At 31.4% G+C, this 20673-nt stretch overlaps 1 protein-coding gene across 2 annotated transcripts in view; it reads right to left on the bottom strand.

The window, feature by feature from the left end:
* The window catches only part of LOC145248219 (uncharacterized), a 501013-nt gene that overhangs the window by 21196 nt on the left and 459144 nt on the right, over window positions 1-20673 (bottom strand). For both annotated transcript variants that reach the window (XM_080110085.1, XM_080110086.1), the window contains 4 exons: window positions 20255-20327; window positions 11514-11660; window positions 7700-7851; window positions 3896-4057 (listed from right to left, as the gene is read on the bottom strand). In XM_080110085.1, the coding sequence (XP_079966211.1) occupies window positions 3896-4057; window positions 7700-7851; window positions 11514-11660; window positions 20255-20327 (534 nt within the window). The remainder of the gene's footprint in view (window positions 1-3895; window positions 4058-7699; window positions 7852-11513; window positions 11661-20254; window positions 20328-20673) is intronic.

The raw sequence follows: 20673 nt of genomic DNA on the forward strand, positions 1-20673 counted from the left end.
TATTTTTATTAAAAACCTTTTTTTTGTATTTATATTCTTATTAAAAACTTTTTTGTATTTATATTCTTTTTTAAACACTTTTTTGGTATTTATATTCTTTTTAAAAACTTTTTTGTTGTATTTAAATTCTTATTAAAAAACTTTTTTTGTATTCATATTCTTATTAAAAACCTTTTTTGTTTTTATATTCTTATTAAAAACGTTTTTGTATTTATATTCTTTTTTAAACACTTTTTTTGTATTTATATTCTTATTAAAAACTTTTTTGTATTTATATTCTTATTAAAAACTTTTTTGTATTTATATTCTTATTAAAAACTTTTTTGTATTTGTATTCTTTTTTAAAACCTTTTTCTGTATTTATATTCTTATTAAAAACTTTTTTGTATTCATATTTTTATTAAAAACTTTTTCTTTGTATTTTTATTCTTATTAAAAACGTTAGTGTTGTATTTATCTTCTTATTAAAAACTTTTTTGTATTTATATTCTCATTAAAAACTTTTTTGTGTTTATATTGTTATTAAAAACTTTTTTTTGTATTTTTATTCTCATTAAAAAACTTTTTTTGTGTATTTATATTCTTATTAAAAACTTTTTTTTGTATTTATATTCTTATTAAAAACTTTTTTGTATTATATTCTTTATTAAAAACTTTTTTGTATTTATATTCTCATTAAAAACTTTTTTTGTATTTATATTCTTATTAAAAACTTTTTTTGTATTTTTATTCTCATTAAAAACTTTTTTGTATTTATATTCATATTAAAAACTTTTTGTTGTATTTATATTCTTATTAAAAACTTTTTTTGTATTTATATTCTCATTAAAAACTTTTTTTTGTATTTATATTCTTATTAAAAACTTTTTTGTATTTATATTCTCATTAAAAACTTTTTTGTGTTTATATTGTTATTAAAAACTTTTTTTTGTATTTTTATTCTCATTAAAAAACTTTTTTTGTGTATTTATATTCTTATTAAAAACTTTTTTTTGTATTTATATTCTTATTAAAAACTTTTTTGTATTATATTCTTATTAAAAACTTTTTTGTATTTGTATTCTCATTAAAAACTTTTTTTGTATTTATATTCTTATTAAAAACTTTTTTGTATTTATATTCTCATTAAAAACTTTTTTGTATTTATATTCATATTAAAAACTTTTTGTTGTATTTATATTCTTATTAAAAACTTTTTTTGTATTTATATTCTCATTAAAAACTTTTTTTTGTATTTATATTCTTATTAAAAACTTTTTTTGTATTTATATTCTTATTAAAAACGTTTTTTGTATTTACATTCTTATTAAAAACTTTTTTTGTATTTATATTCTCATTAAAAACTTTTTTTGTATTTATATTCTCATTAAAAACTATTTTTGTATTTATATTCTTATTAAAAACATTTATTTATTTATATTCTTATTAAAAACTTTTTTTGTATTTATATTCTTATTAAACACTTTTTTTGTATTTATATTCTTATTAAAAACCTTTTTTTGTATTTATATTCTCATTAAAAACTTTTTTTGTATTTATATTCTTATTAAAAACTTTTTTTGTATTTATATTCTCATTAAAAACGTTTTTTGTATTTATATTCTTATTAAAAACCTTTTTTTGTATTTATATTTTTATTAAAATCTTTTTTTGTGTATTTATATTCTTATTAAAAACTTTTTTGTATTTATATTCTTATTAAAAACTTTTTTTGTATTTATATTCTTATTAAAAACGTTTTTTGTATTTATATTCTTATTAAAAACTTTTTTGTATTTATATTCTTATTAAAAACTTTTTTTGTATTTATATTCTTATTAAAAACCTTTTTTGTATTTATATTCTTATTAAAAACTTTTTTGTATTTATATCCTTATTAAAACATTTTTTTGTATTTATATTCTTATTAAAAACGTTTTTTGTATTTATATTCTTATTAAAAACCTTTTTTTGTATTTATATTCTTATTAAAAACTTTTTTTGTATTTATATTCTTATTAAAAACCTTTTTTTTATTTATATTCTCATAAAAAAATTTTTTTGTATTTATATTCTTATTAAAAACGTTTTTTGTATTTATATTCTCATTAAAAACTTTTTTGTATTTATATTCTTATTAAAAACCTTTTTTTGTATTTATATTCTTATTAAAAACTTTTTTTGTGTATTTATATTCTTATTAAAAACTTTTTTTTTTATTTATATTTTTATTAAAAACTTTTTTGTATTTATATTCTTATTAAAAACTTTTTTGTATTTATATTCTTATTAAAAACTTTTTTTGTGTATTTATATTCTTATTAAAAACTTTTTTTGTATTTATATTTTTATTAAAAACTTTTTTGTATTTATATTCTTTTTTAAACACTTTTTTTGTATTTATATTCTTATTAAAAACTTTTTTTTTGTATTTATATTCTTATTAAAACCTTTTTTTGTATTTATATTCTTATTACAAACTTTTTTGTATTTATATTCTTATTAAAAACTTGTTTTTGTATTTATATTCTTATTAAATACTTTTTTGTATTTGTATTCTTGTTAAAAACGTTTTTTGTATTTATATTCTCATTAAAAACTTTGGTATTGATATTCTTATTAAAAACCTTTTTTTTGTATTTGTATTCTTATTAAAAACTTTTTTGTATTTATATGTTTTTTTAAACACTTTTTTGGTATTTATATTCTTATTAAAAACTTTTTTGTTGTATTTATATTCTTATTAAAAACTTTTTTCCTATTAAAAAAGAAAATACAAACTTTTTAAACTGGAATGAAAAACGTTTAACTTTTCTTTAATCATATGTTATTAGTTTTTATTTGTTCCATTTATTATTTTCAATCAGGAACGATAGAGGTCTTCTTAAGATTCCAGTTTCATTTCGTGCCGTACAGAAGACCTTGATATTTTTGTTATCTTTTTCCTCTCAGCATCATTGGGGCACTAACTTCTACTAAGGTTGCTTCTTTCGCCTTCTTGTACATCTCTGGGTTATTTAATGCCGAATAAAGTTGTCAAATGTAATTATATAGGTAGGTGAATTTCATTATTTCAAACATGGCTCTTAGAATACATTGCTTTTAGAATACACAGCACTACTTTTAGAAAACATTATTCCTGGAAGGAAATTTTATAGGATACCACCATTACTCAAAAACAGGAAAACAGAGCACCCCAAAAAACACCCTTACCAGTGATATGCCTCTTTGAAAAAAGTATTTTTTGAAAAGAGTACTCTGTAAAAATTGCTCCTTGGCAGTGGTAATGTTTTTTTCAACACCTCCTTCCACTATTGGCCAAGTAAGAATCTAAAAGAGGAGAAATTATGTTATCATATTTTAACGAATTCAAGTTGGGATAAATTCATGAGACCAAGCCTTTCCAATTTCTTGTCTAGCCAAAGTAAGGGCTAAAATAGATGAGTGTCTCAGCCACCAAGAAACCCATCATATTATGAGTCACCATAGTCATGAGCCAAATAGGACTACCTATAGCTAGCCCTGTTTTTTTATCCTTCTATATAAGGTTGCAATCAATGGCGTAATGATGGTTTTTAAAGAAAAAATACAAAATTTGTAGATTCTATGACCGATTTCATAATTTTCACAAATGTTCAATATGAGCGCCGCCTGTGACTCTGCACTCGTCAAGTCGGTAATCAGACTCCCCCCAAACACGCAGCAGAGTGTCTTTGGTAACATTCTCCAGTGCGGCAGTGATTCTCTGCTTGAGTTCCTCAACTCTGATACCCCCCCCCCCAAACTTCGATTTTTATGATTTCCGATTCTGATTCCGATTAATCGTCCGAGCTCTAGTACATACAAACTTGATTAAATTCATTATTTTAGAAATAAAAAAGAATTAAAAAGGAAAAAAATTATCTTGTGAATTTACCATTAAAACAGCAGCGGCCAACTTTTCATTCACTTCGGCCATGTTGGCATCTTCCGCATTGTCTAACATTTCACATAATTCCCGCTTTTTCTTTGCATTGGCCGGTGTCCGAAATATACCTTTTATCGTTGGACCTTTGTGGAAAAGGATTTGCAGTAGATCCTTAAAAAATAGATAAGCAAATTAAAAAATTAATTGATTTCATGTCCGACAACAAGAGAATTTTTTTGTTTATCAATTTTTTTGTTTATTATTTCTGCTTCTGGACACGATACAAAACTAGACTGGACTTCTTTGAGCAGCAAAATGTTTGCCCATAATTTCTACAATATATATGTTTACCTCTTTCTGTATACGGTGCTTTCTAACACCATTAAATATTCGCATTTTGTCAACTGCAACCCAATTTTAAGTATCATCTTAATTTTTACCGGCTAGAATCTATGAAGGACGCAATGACAGAAAGAAAAGGAGAGAGAGAGAGAGAGAGAGAGAGAGAGAGAGAGAGAGAGAGAGAGAGAAGAAAGAGATGTAAAGCGAAAAAGAGACAGATAGAAAGAAAGAGGGGGAAAAGAGAGCGAAAGAAAAAAGAGAGAGAGAGAGAGAAAGAAGGAAAGAAAGAAAGAAAGAAGGAGAAATAAAAAATAGAGGAAGAAAAAGGGAAAAAGAAAGAAAGAAAAAGGGATAAAGAAAGCAAGAAAGAAAGAAAGGAAGGAAGGAAGGGAGGGAGGAAGAAAGGAAGAAAGAAAGAAAAGAAGGAAGGAAGGAAGGGAGAAAGAAAGAAAGACAGAAAGAGGGACAAAGAAAGGAAGAAAGAAAGGAAGAAAAAAGAAAGGAAGAAAGAAAATGAAAGAAAAAATAGAGAAAGAAAGAGGTAAAAAGAAAGGCAGAAAGAAATAGAAAGAAAAAGAAAGAAATTAAGAAAAAAGAAAGTGAGAAGGAAAAAGAGAAAGAAAGAAAAAAGAAAAAGAGAGAAAAAGAAAGAAAGAGCGTCAGTTTGTTGAGTGCATTGCTATATAGATTAATTAATTGCTATATAGATTAATTAATTGCTATATAGATTAATTAATTGCTCATTAATCCAAACTGTTTCTTTATTCTTCGGCCTACGATACTTCTCAACCCGATTAACTGCTCAAATTCTGTCCACCTTAACGCAATCTTTAATAGGACCTTAAATTTTCACCAACCATAACTATGAATCCACATAGACAGAAAGAGAGAGACAAAAGGAGAGAGAGAGAGGGAGGGAGGGAGGGAGAGAGAGAGTCAGTTTGTTGAGTACATTACATGTTCCTCAATCCAAACTGACTCTCTCTCTCTCTCTCTCTCTCACTCTCTCTCTCTCTCTCTCCCTTTCTCTCTCTTCCTCCCTCCCTCTCTTTCTCTTTAGGTTCTTCTGTTTACTATGTGTCCCAACCACATTAACTACTTAAATTCAGTCAACCTCAACTCACTTCTGGGTACAACCTTAAATTTTCTGTAATAGTAAGGCCCCAGTTAGCAAGCTTCGGAAGTGTTCTTGCCATTGCTTTCAGGTAAACTCAGCCTGGCCAGTACCAAATGAGTGACCATTTGGAAATAACAGGTGCTGTATGTGAGAGTATGGGTAGATGCCTTTTTGAACTGATATGCGATTACATAGGTCTTGCAGATATGCACACAATTACTCAATTTCGCACCGGTTATCTGCCCTTGTCGTGATTCCCGATTTGGCCGACGAATTATTCCTCTAGCCTTCATCAGGTTAACCATGACGAGATAGGAATGTCGAATCCTCCAACTACGTCCACAACAATTACTGCCTTCCATAGTTGGAGGATTTGACATTCTTATCCCATCACGGTTAACCACCTGACAAAGGCCAGAGGAATGATTAGCCAAAACATTGTGAAAAAATAACTAGAAGGTGAAGGCAATAGACCACAAATAATTAAATCAAATAAATTATACAAATTGCCCATCCCAAAAGGAATCCCAAATTAATTCAATAATATTCTCTACTTGTGTTTAATAAATTCTACAGGTTATCTATATATCTATATAATTATAAAACTGAAATGACCTTGTAACGAGGGATGTAACCCACTTTCCAGTTTACGACATCCGGTTGCGCATGCGCGCATAAATATTAACCCATAACAACGTAAACAAATAAACACAAATAGCTTCTTTTGCAGATTTTGACCTGCGCACTGAAATATTAACGTTATTATTTCAAAATTATTATTTAACATGGAAAGAGTGGGGGTGTTTTGCAACTATTCTTTATTACAACTATACTGTCGCTATTTTGTTACAACTAAACAATTTAACCCGTTCAGAAACATAAGAACAACTGTAGTAAAACCAAGACTACTACTACTACTACTACTACTACTCTCTATCTGTCCCTTTTCCTTCCTTCCTTCCTTCTTTTTTTATATTTTGTTTACATTTCTAGATACAAAATAGTTGTGTGAGAACGGTGAATTTGTTGACACATTTACTAATCTGCTTCACTATTAGTTTTATTTTATTTTATTTATTTAGATTTTATTTTTTTGCTTCAGGTTTTATTAATTATTTTCTTTTTAGATTTCAAGTTTCTATAACTTGGTTGAAGGACTCCAATATGGGTTTTTCATTCTTATATTTCTCATCGGTAGGGTTATGTGCGTTTTTGCTGCTAAATGACTTTCGTCGCGTTCGATTCGTAGGAAAATCATGTTTAATTTTCGATTTTTGAGCGATTATTCAGAAAAATAGGTAACTTTACACGAATAGGGAGTATTATTTTTTCATGTTTGACTGATCCGCCCGTGATTTTTCATTTTAATATACTTTCATAGAAATGTTTCTGTTATGTCAAAACGACCTATTTTCTTTACCTCACAAGTGTCACGCTCATACATGAATTCTATATTGACCTAACGGGTCGTGGGTAGTCTAGTATATATATAAAAGGCAAAAGTGGTGTGCGCGTTATTGTATGTTAAGCAAAGGCTTTTTTTGCAGGGGTTCTCGGGGGTGGAGGTGTACTATGTTTTAAAACTTTTTATATACTCCCTAGATTATAATATCCATAATTTACGAACGCACGTTGTATCTACGTTTATTTACATTCACACTATTCCTTCCTCTCACATGTTTGTTCGGCTTTTCCGTATAAAAGCAAAACTAATCGGAAGCGAAGGCAGCTTCCTGGCCTTTTGTGCCAGAATGTCCAGAAAGCAATTAGTTTTGATCAATGTGGGGGAAACCCCTCATATCAGACAATTGTTATTCATTCGGGCACTCCTTTTTTGTGGGGAGTTGGTTTAAATGAAACGCTGAAAGCTGAACCGGCCTTCAGTCAATGTTCGTTTCTGCACTTGCTAGCAAGTCAACTTTTTGATTGACATCACTAAATTTAAACGCTTTTCACTTCCTATGACCTCGTAGCGTAGCAGTAAGATGTCACGTTTTCTTTCACATTTTTTTCTGCCTTCGCGTCACTGTATCACAGGTTCAAGCCTACCTGACTACTAACACTTTTTTCTTTTACACCTCCAAACACCCGGGCAATGCCGGGTTCCCCTACTAGTACATATATAAACTCGGCATCTATCTTCATTAATTTATAAGTCATTCGAGCACATGATGGTATTACAACATAGTTCAGAGCTGTAATTTGCTATATAACCCATAGAGCTATAAATCATTGCACGTTCAAAATTTTAGTTAGATTAGACAACTAGAAGTGGATCAGGGGCATTACTTATTGAAGGTCAATTCGTAAGACTTATTTAATATGATAATATATATATATAATTAAAAGCTCACATCTATTGGTTTCGGAGGCCTATCATTCTCCGTTACATCTTGAAGCGGTTGACCAAAAAGTTTCTTTAAGGGTTTTTCTTCCACTTTCGCTGTTCTCTTGAATAAATGGAAAGGATTACGGTTTTTCTTGCCGCCTTTCCAATCGACATCATCTGAAAGAAACACACACAAAAAAAAAAGATTTTAATATTGAAAAAAAAATTTTTTTTTAATTTTTTTCCCAATTATTTTACATCTATTAGTTCCAATTGCTTCAAGTTTTAAAATCACTCATTGGTGTGTCATGATTCGGTTTAAACTGTTATTTTCACAAATGAAATACTCGACTGAGCTCCAATCTTTGATTCCTCTTCCAAGACATTCACAGAAATAACTCTTTGTATTATAACAGAGGAAGAATTTACTTTCTTCCCTTATGTGCCTAGGTTCAGGTGGAATTTGCATAAACAGACACTCTTTTAAAGTTGTTCAACCCGGAATTCTTTACTGTGGGACGGCTTCCCTGCTGATTACAACATGGTTGTTTTGAAATTAAATGTCAACAAATTATTGTCATAAACCGCACTGATAAACTAATCTGATTATGTGTCTGACCACATGCAGACGAGGTAACTAAATACTTAAGCTTGAAATAGTATTTTTATTGGTCCATAATACTTAAGCTTGAAATATTATTTTTATCGGTCCATAATACTTAAGTTAAAAGGAGTATTTAATTGGTTCATCATACTTAAGCTTGAAATAGTATTTTTATTGGTGTGTCATACTTAAGCTTGAAATAGCATGTTTATTGGTCCATAATACTTAAGCTTGAAATAGTATTTTTATTGGTTCATCAAACTTAAGCTTGAAATAATATTTGTATTGCTCCTTCATACACATGAAATAGTATAATTATTGGTCCATTATATTGAAGCGTGTAATAATATTTTCATTGGTCCATCATACTTACGTTTGAAGTAGTATGTTAATTGGTTCGTCATACTTAAGCTTGAAAAAGTATTTTTATAAGTCTGTCATACTTAAGCTTGAAGTAGTATTTTTATTGCGTCCGTCATACTTAAGCTTGAAATAATATTTTTATTTGTCTGCCATACTTAAGCATGAAATGGTATTTTTATTGGTCGAACATACTTAAGTTACAAGTAGTATGTTTATTGATCCGTCATACTTAAGCTTAAAATAATATTTTTATTGATCCACCATATTTAAGTTTGAATTAGTATTTTTATTGGTTCATAATACTTAAGCTTGAATTAGTATTTTTATTTATCCATCATACTTAAGCTTGAATTAAAATTTTGGCTCGTGTATCATACTTAAGGTTGATATAGTACTTTTATTGATCCGTCATACTTAAGCTTAATATAATATTTTTTGGTCCGTCATACTTAAGCTTGAAATTGATTTTTTATTGATCTGTAATACATAAATTAGTATTTTTATTGGTCTATCATACTTAATATTAATATAGTATTTTTATCTGTCCTTCATACTTAAGCTAGAAATAGTATTTTTATTGGTCCGTCATACTTAAGCTTGAAATAGTATTTTTATTGGTTAGTCACACTTAAGCTTAAAAACAGTATATTTATTGTCCATCATACTTAAGCTGATAACATTTTTTGATCCGTTATACTTGAGCTGTAATCTGTATTTTTATTTGTTTGTTATGCTTAAGGAAATAGTATTTTTTTTTTTTTGGTTGGTCATACTTAAGTTTCGTATGGCACAATCACGTTGACACACCGGTTCTCGCCAGATCAATGAAGTTAAGCAATGCTGAGCCTGGCCAGTACCAGATGGGTGACCATTTGGGAAGGCTAGGTGCTGTATGTACCTTCTGGGAAGGTTGAGCGTGCGGCCAGCACCCTCACCCTGTAAAAAGAACTCCTCGCTACAAAAACATCTACAAAAGTTGTAGATGGCCTATGCCCCTCCAGGGGATCAAGGCTATGGATGGATGGATGGATATTTAAGCTTGAAATAGTATTTTTATTAGTCCGTCATACTTAAGCTTTAAATGGTATTTTTTTTTTTTTTTGGTATCTCATAACTAAGCTTGAAACATATTTTGATTGGAATAGTTTTTTTTATTGGTCCATTATATTTAAGCTTTAAATAACATTTTTTTGTCTGACATACTTAAGTTTCAAACTGTATTTTGGTTGATCTGTTATACTTAAGCTTGAAATAGTATTTTTCTTGGTTTGTTATACTTAAGCCTGAAGTTTTATTTTTATTCTTTTGTCATACTTGAGTTTAAAGCAGAATTTTTATTTGTTTGTCATACTTAAGCTTAATGTAGAATTTTATTTGTCTGCCACACTCATAGACTTATATCTATCTATCTATCTATCTATTCAAGCACGTCCGACTGACCACGACAGAGATATTCTTTTTGGGTTTTTTTTTGGATAGCTTTTCGATTCGCCAAGCGGCCTTTTTTATTTCAGCTGGCATGTTGTATATTATGGCGCCCAAAAGTTGTTGTTCAGCCATATTCTTCTCAAGCGCTTTCTATTGGTGCATCTGATTGTCGTCAGGAGCAATTGTTGTTGTCATTTTCTTTCAACAATCACTCTTGACGACAATCGGAGGGACCGATAGAAACGCTTGAGAAGAATATGGCTGAACAACAACTTTTGGGCGCCATAATATACAACATGCCAGCTGAAATAAAAAAGACCACTCGGCGAATTGAAAAAACATCCAAAATAATCGGAAAAAAGAATAATTCAGTCGTGTTCAATCAGATGTGCTTGAATAATGACTTGCTGCCAAAATATACAAATATATATATTTAGTAATGTGATTGATAATTTAGAAATCAAATTATAATTAAATTAAAAATCCGTTTCATAAGAAGGAACAACAACAAAATCAATTATTTGTACAATCGTTTCGGAAAACAGTGTTTTTATTGTGGTAGACATCAAGTTACGGACAATAATTATTACATATAGTTTTTTAATAAAGTAAGGCAGATGTATCTTTTAATTTTTCGCCTTTTGAAATCAGGAACTATGGTTAAAGTACTCAAAAAAGCCATAGCAAATATCTATATGAGTACTTTAACCATAGTTCCTGATTTCAACAGGCGAAAAATTAAAAGATACATCTGCCTTACTTTAATGTTAGGTTTATTTATGGTGTCTTTTACATTTAATAAAAACCCTTTACATTTAATAAAAACCCTTCACAATATTTGCTGATGAGGAAACCTTGTTTATTAAAAAACTATATGTAATAATTATTGTCCGTAACTTGATGTCTACCACAATAAAAACACTGTTTTCCGAAACGATCGTACAAATAATTGATTTTGTTGTTGTTCCTTCTTATGAAACGGATTTTTAATTTAATTATAATTTGATTTCTAAATTATCAATCACATTACTAAATATTAAATTAGCTCTAGGATATTTACCTATCGAGCTTATTATATATCTAAATTACAATGAGCACTTTTTCTTTCCTGTATTTTAATTAAACTAGTAATTTCACTATTACATTAAAATACACTCTGCTCTTTAGACTATTGTTCTAATCTCCTTTAAATATATATATATATATATATTTGTTTGGGGGCAGCCTGTTGCAATCATGGTAACAACATAGGTGTCGTTCTGAAGGTGTCAGAAAAGTCAGTTAACACTATACTGTGTTTCTTCATTAATTGAGAACATATCTGGGTACTATTTTACACAGGCATCTAGACATGTTTGTTCTTATTTTTGCTTTGCGATAGTCATCCCAACAACATACAAGCATTTCTGGAGGAATTGAAAAAAATCAAATAAATAAATGTTACCTGAATTTTGTTTCTTAGGCGTCTTTTTACTGAGCATAAGTAAAAAGTCATATTTAATTTTTGTTTCATCGTTATTATCACGGACATCTTTGCATTCGCAACTGTTTCGGATCTGATTCATTTTAATGTTGTAAGGTATTTCATAGCCTGCAAAATGGAAAATGCAAAAATAACAAGCTGAGTATGTGGGGTCCCTCTCCACGAGTAAAAAAGTTACGTTCACCATGACTAATGTTTGTGCAAAGTTTTTTTAAAGTCAAAGGCATGGTTAATGAGAAAAGTGCAAACAAATGGACGGGTGAACGATTTGGGTCCAATTTTATCCCTATAATGGCCTCCGGGAGGGGCAAACAGAGTTATCCCAGAAAATCTGTTCTGGTAAAAATTTACTTTCACCATGACTAATGTTTGTGCAAAAAATTTTTAAATCCGAGGCGTTGTTATTGAGAAAAGTGTGAATAAAAGAACAGACGAATGATTTGGGGCCAATTTTACCCCTATAATGGCCTCTGGGAGGGGAAAACAGAGTTATCCCAGAACATCTGTTCTGACAAAACTTTACATTCACCATGATTAATGTTTGTGCAAAATTTAAAAAAAAAATCCAAGACGTAGTTATTGAGAAAAGTGCGAACAGACAAACAGACAAATGGGAGTGAATTACAAGGTCCAATCCCTCCTTTGTCAGAGGGACCAATAATGCTGACTGATTACACAAATGCAGGGGTCTCCAAAGTTTTTGAACAAGGGGCCATATTTTTTGTAGACCTACACAGGCAAAAAAAAAAAAAAAAAAAATGGACGGATTGCATACAAATTTTGCTAATTAGCTTTGCATTTTAATAAAACTGGTTCTCCAAAACCTCATTCTTTTAGCCATTTTGTGAACAAAAAGAAAAAAACGACACACTATTTTCATATTAAAAAAAAAAAAATTTTTCCTGAATATTTTATCTTTTCCATAAGAGCCAAGGCCGCTGGAAAAATGGTGGGATCTTTCTATCGATCTGGTAGATATCTCACTGCTGATGCTATTCTCTATCTATATAAGAGCCAGGTACGTCCAAGGATGGAATACTGTTGCCACATCTGGGCAGGAGCTGCTAGAAAGGACTTGTCCTGCCTTGATAGAGTTCAAAATAGACTTCGTAGCCTCGTAGGAGATGTCCTTTTCTCCTCCTTGCAACCTCTATCTCACAGAAGAGATGTTGCGAGTTTGTCTCTGATGTATCGTTATTTTCATGGAAAGTGTTCAACTGAGCTTCAATCTATGGTCCCCCCTCGCCAAACTTTCACAAGAAACACTCGTCTAGCTGTAAACACTATCAATAATTTCCCCCACTCTTTATCTGTGCCTAAACCTAAACGTAGATTCCATGAACAAAGCTTCTTTCTTAGAACTGCACGCCTGTGGAATTGTGTTCCGTTTTCCTGCTTTCCGGCTGACTACAATATGCTTGTGTTCAAGTCTAAAGTAAATAAGTTCTTGATGAGCCGTTCCATATAAGTTATCAAATTTACCAAATTTTCATTACTAATGATTACTATATTGACCAATTTCTACTGTACACTCTTTAACCCTTATCCTTGAGTGGCCTCTGGGCCTTGATAATGTGGTGACGCCTATGTAAAAAAAAAAAAAAAAAAAAAAAAAAAAAAGAGCTCTCCGGGCCGGATTAAAGACTTTGGTGGACGAGATCTGGCTTGTAGGCTGTAATTTGGAGACCCCTGTACTGATATGGCAAATTATATGTGATGTGTTCCTATTATTTACTTGCTCCCCCCCCCACCCCCGAAAAAATTTTTTGTTGATGGGAATCGCTTGAGACAAAGCATAAAGTCACTTGATGTAAGAAACTAATAAGGATGAAAGATGATTATTTCAAAGACAGGAGCTGCGTATTGACTTTAGTCTTGAAAAAAAAAACAAGATTACAGGTAGGAGGAAAACAGTGAGCAGGAAGAGAGTTCTTGGAAAAACGCTACTGGAATAAGAAGCTGTATTACAATGAGGTATTAAAACAGGGAATTGCTGAAGACCACTAGACCAACGAGTCAAACGGGCTGGGACAAGGGAAGCAGGGAATAGATCAGACAATTCTGACAAACACATAGCATATTAATATTTGGAAAAAAGACTGAGACTAGTAAAATGACGTCTGGGAAAGAGAGGTTGCAGTGAAGTGAATTACAAGTACATTTTTGCACTTTATCAAAAACATTTAAAGTCAGACACAAGATCGTTTTATTTATGTACAAGATATCCAGCTCTGTATACGGCATAATCACATTTGACACACCGGTTTCCATCAAAGTTAAGCAATGATGAGCCTGTCCAGTACCAGATGGGTGACCATTTGGGACATACAGGCGCTGTATGTGCTCTCCGCTTATCTTGACATTCTTTCCAGTCGTCCTGCACTTCTCCTTGCCACTGGACCCAAACAGTGCCGATTCAGGAGAAGTGTGGTTGGAGATTGTACAAGCCTTGCCTCACAGTTACGTGTGCAGCTGCCCCTACAGGGGGTATCCTTTGTCTTTCGAGACTGAACAGAAAGAGGCACTCTTGATTGAACAAAAATAAAAATTGCCCTAGTCAAGAAAGAGTTTTTCTCCTTTGATTGAAGATAGAACAGATACTACGCTTAGAATTATTCATTTATATTTATATTCAAAATACGAAATACATTTTAACAAATCTGACATGTGACCTCCAAAAGTGGAATTGCACAGAGGGTGGGCTCCCTCTACCATGCTTAAAAAATTACTGACACCTGACAGCGTCCTATCTCTCTATAAAGCTCATGAATGGAATATTGTTGCCACATGCGATCAGTGTATCAACCATTTGTCTCGCTTTTTAGACAAGATCCAAAAATGAGTCTCCAATCTAATAAAGTCCATATTATCAACCAAGTAGTAGTCCCATGGTAGCAGTCACAAAGACCTATTTTCTCTTGTGAATCAATGCGCCCCCCTCCCCTGAGCTGTTCGGCTGCACACTGGCCAACCAGCTAACAGGATGCATTGACTCATCAGTCTCCTAAGGAACTACTTTTCGGAACTACAGAGAATGATCAGTCAAGACCGGATCTCCAGCCAATAAATACCTTCCTTTTCTCTTGCATCCCCTGTCCAGGGGACTCTACATAGCATTGGCAGTCTCCACCCGACGACAACTGCTATCTGCCAGTACTTTGACGAGAAAGGCTGATTGACTCAACAGACCCCTAAGAGAACTTTCGTTCTTCCTTCTCAATTTATCACAGTCCTGTTTTCAATTTCCTGCTGCAAATAAATTCTATTTATTTGTTATTCTTAAAAGTAGTTTGTCATTCTTTGTATTCTTAAATATATTTTATTAGTGGGTACAATTTTACTAAACCAGCATTGCAATGTTGCATCCCTGTGCCTTTTTTTTCAAGTACCTAAATGGAACGTGCTGCAATGAACTCATAGCACTAGTGCTTCTTCAATGGAAATATGTCCGACTAACCTAACAAGCAGCAAAATCCCACGTCTTCACTATAGACGTCCCCCGATAATTGAAAGCCTTTTATTCTAAAAAGTTTCTTTCCTCAAATTGCTTGACTTTAGAATTCCCTCCCTGAATCCTGTTTCTCCAACTGCCCTCACATGCAAAAATTTAAATGTAATGTGAACAGACTTATCGCTACTTAACTCTTTAATTAGAGTTTACCTGTAGGTATGGTCTCTAATTCACAGTAACTCCTCTTCCCTTCTTTTTTTTTTTTCAATTTTTTTATAAATTTGTTCAAGCTAGGAATGGGGCATCCTACCAGATGCCAGCCATTCACCTGTGTCTCATATATTCTCACTGAGAGATCTTTTTTTAAGATTCTAACCGTCCTTGTAAGTACAATTGTTTGAATCTCTCTTGCACTTCGTTCATCGGATATATTTGCCAGGTAGTTTTTTTTTATACGTCTAAATGGTAACGTGACTTGTTTGGGGTAAATAAGATGAAAATAAAATCGTCGAATCATAGCTGAAAAAAAAATGCATCTTAATGGTTTCAATTCAGTCAATAAAATTTAGTTTGATAAACCTTTTTCAATGAAAAACTAAAAGCGTAGTTCAAGGGACGCAACTTTTATTATATTTCTAAAACGGAAACAGTGAAGAGTAATCTCCCTTATATATTGTGCGCTGTAGAATTGAAAGAAAGAAATAAAGACGATGTAATTTGATTGTGAAAGATCGAATTAATGTTATAATCGTATAAAAAAAATGGTCATGTGGACAATCACGCATATTAACTTACTCGAGCCATTCCTTGTTGTCTACGTCATAACACGTCATAGACAATAGTGTTAGTCAATTGGGCGAGCCCCGCCCCCGCTCAAATTACGTTTCACAATTTCTTGTTTGCTTCATTTCAATATTGTCTTTTAAATATAATAAATAAGAATATTTGTAAGCTATTTTTGTTTTAAAATAAATATGTTTATTTACTTTTATGGATTTTTAGTACTTGTACACTTGTGCAGTTTAATCAAGACGTTAAAAATGAAACTATCGAAAAAAAAGTTATATTATTGTATGTATCCGTTTTGGACTGAAGATCTCCGAAAAGAAATTTCCCTTAATTTGATCGAGTAGTTTTTGTTTTTTGTTGTTGTTTTTTTTTTTTTTTTTTACAACGGAAAAAAAAAACATTTTTATGACAGTGCGTTCAAGGTAGCCATCTTTAATTTTTTTTAAACGCCACGGGGAGGTAACTCAAAGTCGCCAACCTGATAAGTCCTGAACTGTCATCTAGGCTTCAGCCTCTGTCCCACCCATCGACGAGATGTTGCATCCCTCTGCCTGTTCTACAAGTACTTTAATGATGAATGCTCTGACGAACTGCAAACACTTGTACCTCCCCGACGTAACTATCCCCGACAAACCCGACAAGCTACTAAGTCTCATCCTTTTACAGTAGAGATCCCTAGGTGCAAGAAAGCCTTTTACTCCAATAGTTTCTTCCCCAGAACTGCGGGTTTTTGGAACTCCCTTCCGGGATTTTGCTTTCCCAACTGCAATGACATGCAGAAGTTCAAGTGTAATGTTAACAAACATCTTTCTACTCATCTCCCTTCATAATGATCCCGCTAATTAAGTCCCTGATAGTAGCCCCCTGTTTTCAAGTGGCAATGTGCCTTGTTTGGGGTGAAAATTGAATTTAAAAAAAAAAAAAAAAAAAAAAGCGCCGACACTCTCTCTCCTTGTCTTTAATACTAGCTTTTTCTAAAAATCGACCCTTTTGCTCAGTATCATAGCAATTTGGTTTTCACTGTAAAAAAAAAAAAAAAAAAAAAAATACTTGATGAAATTAAGTGAATTTTTTTTTTTTTCAGAGAACTACATTCCATAACAGATACGTAGAATGTAACCTTCTTTTTCGATATTTTCATTTTTTAATGTCCTGATTAAACTTTACAAGTACCGAACCTTTTTCAAATAAATATATTTAATGGCATATTTTTTTGTAATTGTTTATTTACAGACACATTTTTACAGCAGTAATGAATATTAAATATAAAATTCTATTAATAAAATATGAAAAGGAAAATGAATGAATGTTAACAGTTCAAAAAATATGCATTTTTCAAATATATTAATTAAAATTAAACTACATACTAAACTACATTAAATTACATGTAATCCACTGCATTAAACTACAAAACTAATGAATATTAGATGTAATATATTATGAATAAGGCAAGGACAACAGCATATTCTTTTCATTGTTTTAACTCTCTAGCGTGTATCCGTTGATATCTTATATTTTTTATATAGAGTGATGTGGTTCTCAGTTGATTAATTTTAATTTTAATGAGAGTCAAAACAATGAAAAGAATATGCTGTTGTCATGGCCCTAATTATGAATAAACATATTTATTTGAAAAAAAAATTTATAAAAGTAAATACACATTTATTTGAAAAGAATCAGTTCACGAATATTTTTATTTATTATATTTGAATACAATATTGAAATGAAACAAACAAGAAATTGAGGAAGGTAATTGGGCGGGGTGAGGGCGTCAAATTGATTAACACCGTCTATTTCCTATAAAGTTTCATGACGTAGGCAACAAGCGATGACTTGAGTAAATTAATATTCGTGGTGGCCGGAAAATTTATTTAAAAAAAAATCAGTTTACGAATATTCTTATTTATTATATTTAAAGACAATATTGAAATGAAACAAGAAATCGTGGAATGCAATTGGGCGCAGGTCAACAAATTGACAAACCTTGTCTATTTCTCATAATGTAGACATCAAACAATGACTTGAGTAAATTAATATTCGTGATTGCTAAAAAATATAGATGAAAATTTTCCAATGATTTTATCAAAATCTAGACTACACTACAGGGTGGAACGATAAAATTGACGCTATAGAAAAGACGACATAATTCCATTTCCATTTAATGAAAACCTTCTTTTTTTTTTTGTTGCAGACCATCTATTAGTTGGCCAGTTGTGTACAAATCCCAAGAGCGATAGAAGTCTTCTATCACGCCTGAAAGTGACACAATGATCTATGAGCGAGATTGGAGATGTGCCACTGTATAACTCATGCTCTCTACAGATCCAAGTTATGACAACAGGGCGATTGCCAGCACCCTAAAAATGCAGATCCAGATAACAGGGATGTGCTCAGGTTGATGAAAACAAAGTTTCCGGCCATGGTTCAAAATGGTGGTAGAAACTCACCCAATAAATGTTACCGTGACATTCACATATAGGTGTTACTTTTGGGGGTTTGGAAAGATTTCCATTGGTGGAAAAATTTTTTAAATTAACACCTTCATGTTAAAACATGCTAGCTTTAGGAAGTGACAAAGAGAGAGTATCGAAATGAATTGGAGATTAAAAGAGGGTAAGCAATTAGAACCATTTACATTTTAGCATTCATTTGAATCGTCTTACCACAATTTTCCCATTCATATCAATGGTGTCAGTATGAGAGTATTGTAGATCTATTGTTCTCCCTTATGTTAGGTTTGAAACCGATGGTACCAATGTTTTTCTAACCTTCTGTACAGTCTTAAATATATATATATATATATATATATATATATATATATATATATATATATATATATATATATGTGCGAGGAGCGTGCAATAAGTAATGCCCCTGACCCACTTCCAATTGTCTGATCTAGCTGAAATTTTGCATGTGCAATGATTTATATCTCTACGGGTTATGTGGCAAATTACAGCTCTGAACTAATTATGCTTTCTGTTTTACAGGTGTTTGAACTGAGTCAGGTGTGAATTGGAACCTGTTGAATGTCGAGCAGTGATCCGGTTTTTGTATTTGAAAGAACAACGCACACCACAGGAGACTTTTGATGGGCACAAAGCTATTAACAGAGAAACTGGTTAGAATGAATACAACACTCATGCCCCTTCCGGAATAAGTCCAGACTCCTCACACTCTGACTTCTTGTAACAAAGCCTCATGATTATGATATATATATATATATATATATTGTCACAATATCAAATATTCCAATTTTATAGTAACACGAGACCTCTAGAGCACTGCTAAAAGCAATTTTCATATCCCCCCCCCACTGAAGAGGATTTATTTAAGTGGTCAGTAAAAAACAAAACAGGAGGCATGTAGAGCGTTACTAAAAGCACTAAATGTAATTAAGAATGCTTCCAGAATACTACTGAACTAAACACCTCCTCCTCCTTTTCTTGTAGTTAAAACAGAAATAAATTAGTACAAAATATTTTGTGACTTTGACATGAAAAGTTTGCTCGAAATGACGTCATGATGTTCAAATTTAAGACAATGGCAAACAAATTCAGACTTTTAATATAATAATAGATAATGAAGGAATAAAGTGTAATATCTGTTCTGATGCTGCGCTTGGTCTATTCTGTCTTCGGTCAGTAAAGAAGAAATCCTTGTAAATGGAGGAAATTTAAATTTTTGTTTGAACCCAGAGTGCCCCTTTTTAGGGACGTGTATTTTGCCTACATTAAAAACTGTCTCTAACTTTGCCCTGGTGGGAAGGGTAGTAGATAGAAACCAAGCAATAACGAATTTTGGGGTGTTTTTAATAACTTCCAACATGATGACGTCGATTTAACCTTTTGACCTGCAAAACTTAAACATATCTCTAATTTGGCCCATCATTTTAAACAGTAGATATCTATTATTATATATTTTAACGTTATGACGTCATTAGTAGCAAACTTTTGAAATTTAACAACTAATGCTGAAGAGCTATATGTTTTGGTTTCGATTCTAGCTGATGGCACCAAAGTCATTTTTTTTTTTTAACTTTTGAAATCACTACTATATATTGGGTACAATATGATAATCAATGGAGTATTGCCTTTGTAATAATAAATACAAAACCTTCATAAATTAAGACATATTTAAGTATATTTTACGACCGGGTTACGCCAAGCCGGGGGGGGGGGGCTACTATATATTGGATACAATATAATAATCAATAGAGAATTGGTTCTAAATTAATAAATACGAAATCTGCATGAGATAAAACATATTTAAGTGTAGTTTATGACCGGGTCATGCTGGGTGGGGGGAGGCACTCCGGGTGGAGGTACAGTATCAATAGATAACTGGCTCTATAATGATAAATATGAAATCTGCATGAATTAAAATGTCATACTTAAACGTATCTTATGACCAGGCAACGTCGGACAGCCTTCTAGTATGTTCTAATTGCTGCATTACTTACCCATTAAGAGGTAAGGGTTAGAATCATTGTCTCCATATTCTGTTCTCAATTCATAATCATCAATATCCACTTCCTAAAAAAGAAAACAAAGCATTTTAGCATCTCATTATAATGGAGATGCAGTGTCTGATGACAGAAACAATTATGGGCAATCATGCAGTATAGTTAACAACAGAGAAATAAATAAAACACAAAACATGCAACAAATAGCTTTTACCAAACGCAATAAAATTTTATTTTCCATGAACAGGCAGAGAAATGTCTAATAACACTGTGTAGCAATTTCAGGTTCCTATGTCTAATAGCACTGTGTAACAATTTCAGGTTCCTATGTTTAATAGCACTGTGTAACAATTTCAGGTTCCTATGTCTAATAACACTGTTCAACAAATTTCAGGTTCCTATGTTTAATAACACTG

This window comes from Euprymna scolopes, chromosome 26 (assembly GCF_053919585.1).
Source record: "Euprymna scolopes isolate OS-2025 chromosome 26, ASM5391958v1, whole genome shotgun sequence".
Lineage (NCBI taxonomy): Eukaryota > Metazoa > Mollusca > Cephalopoda > Sepiida > Sepiolidae > Euprymna > Euprymna scolopes.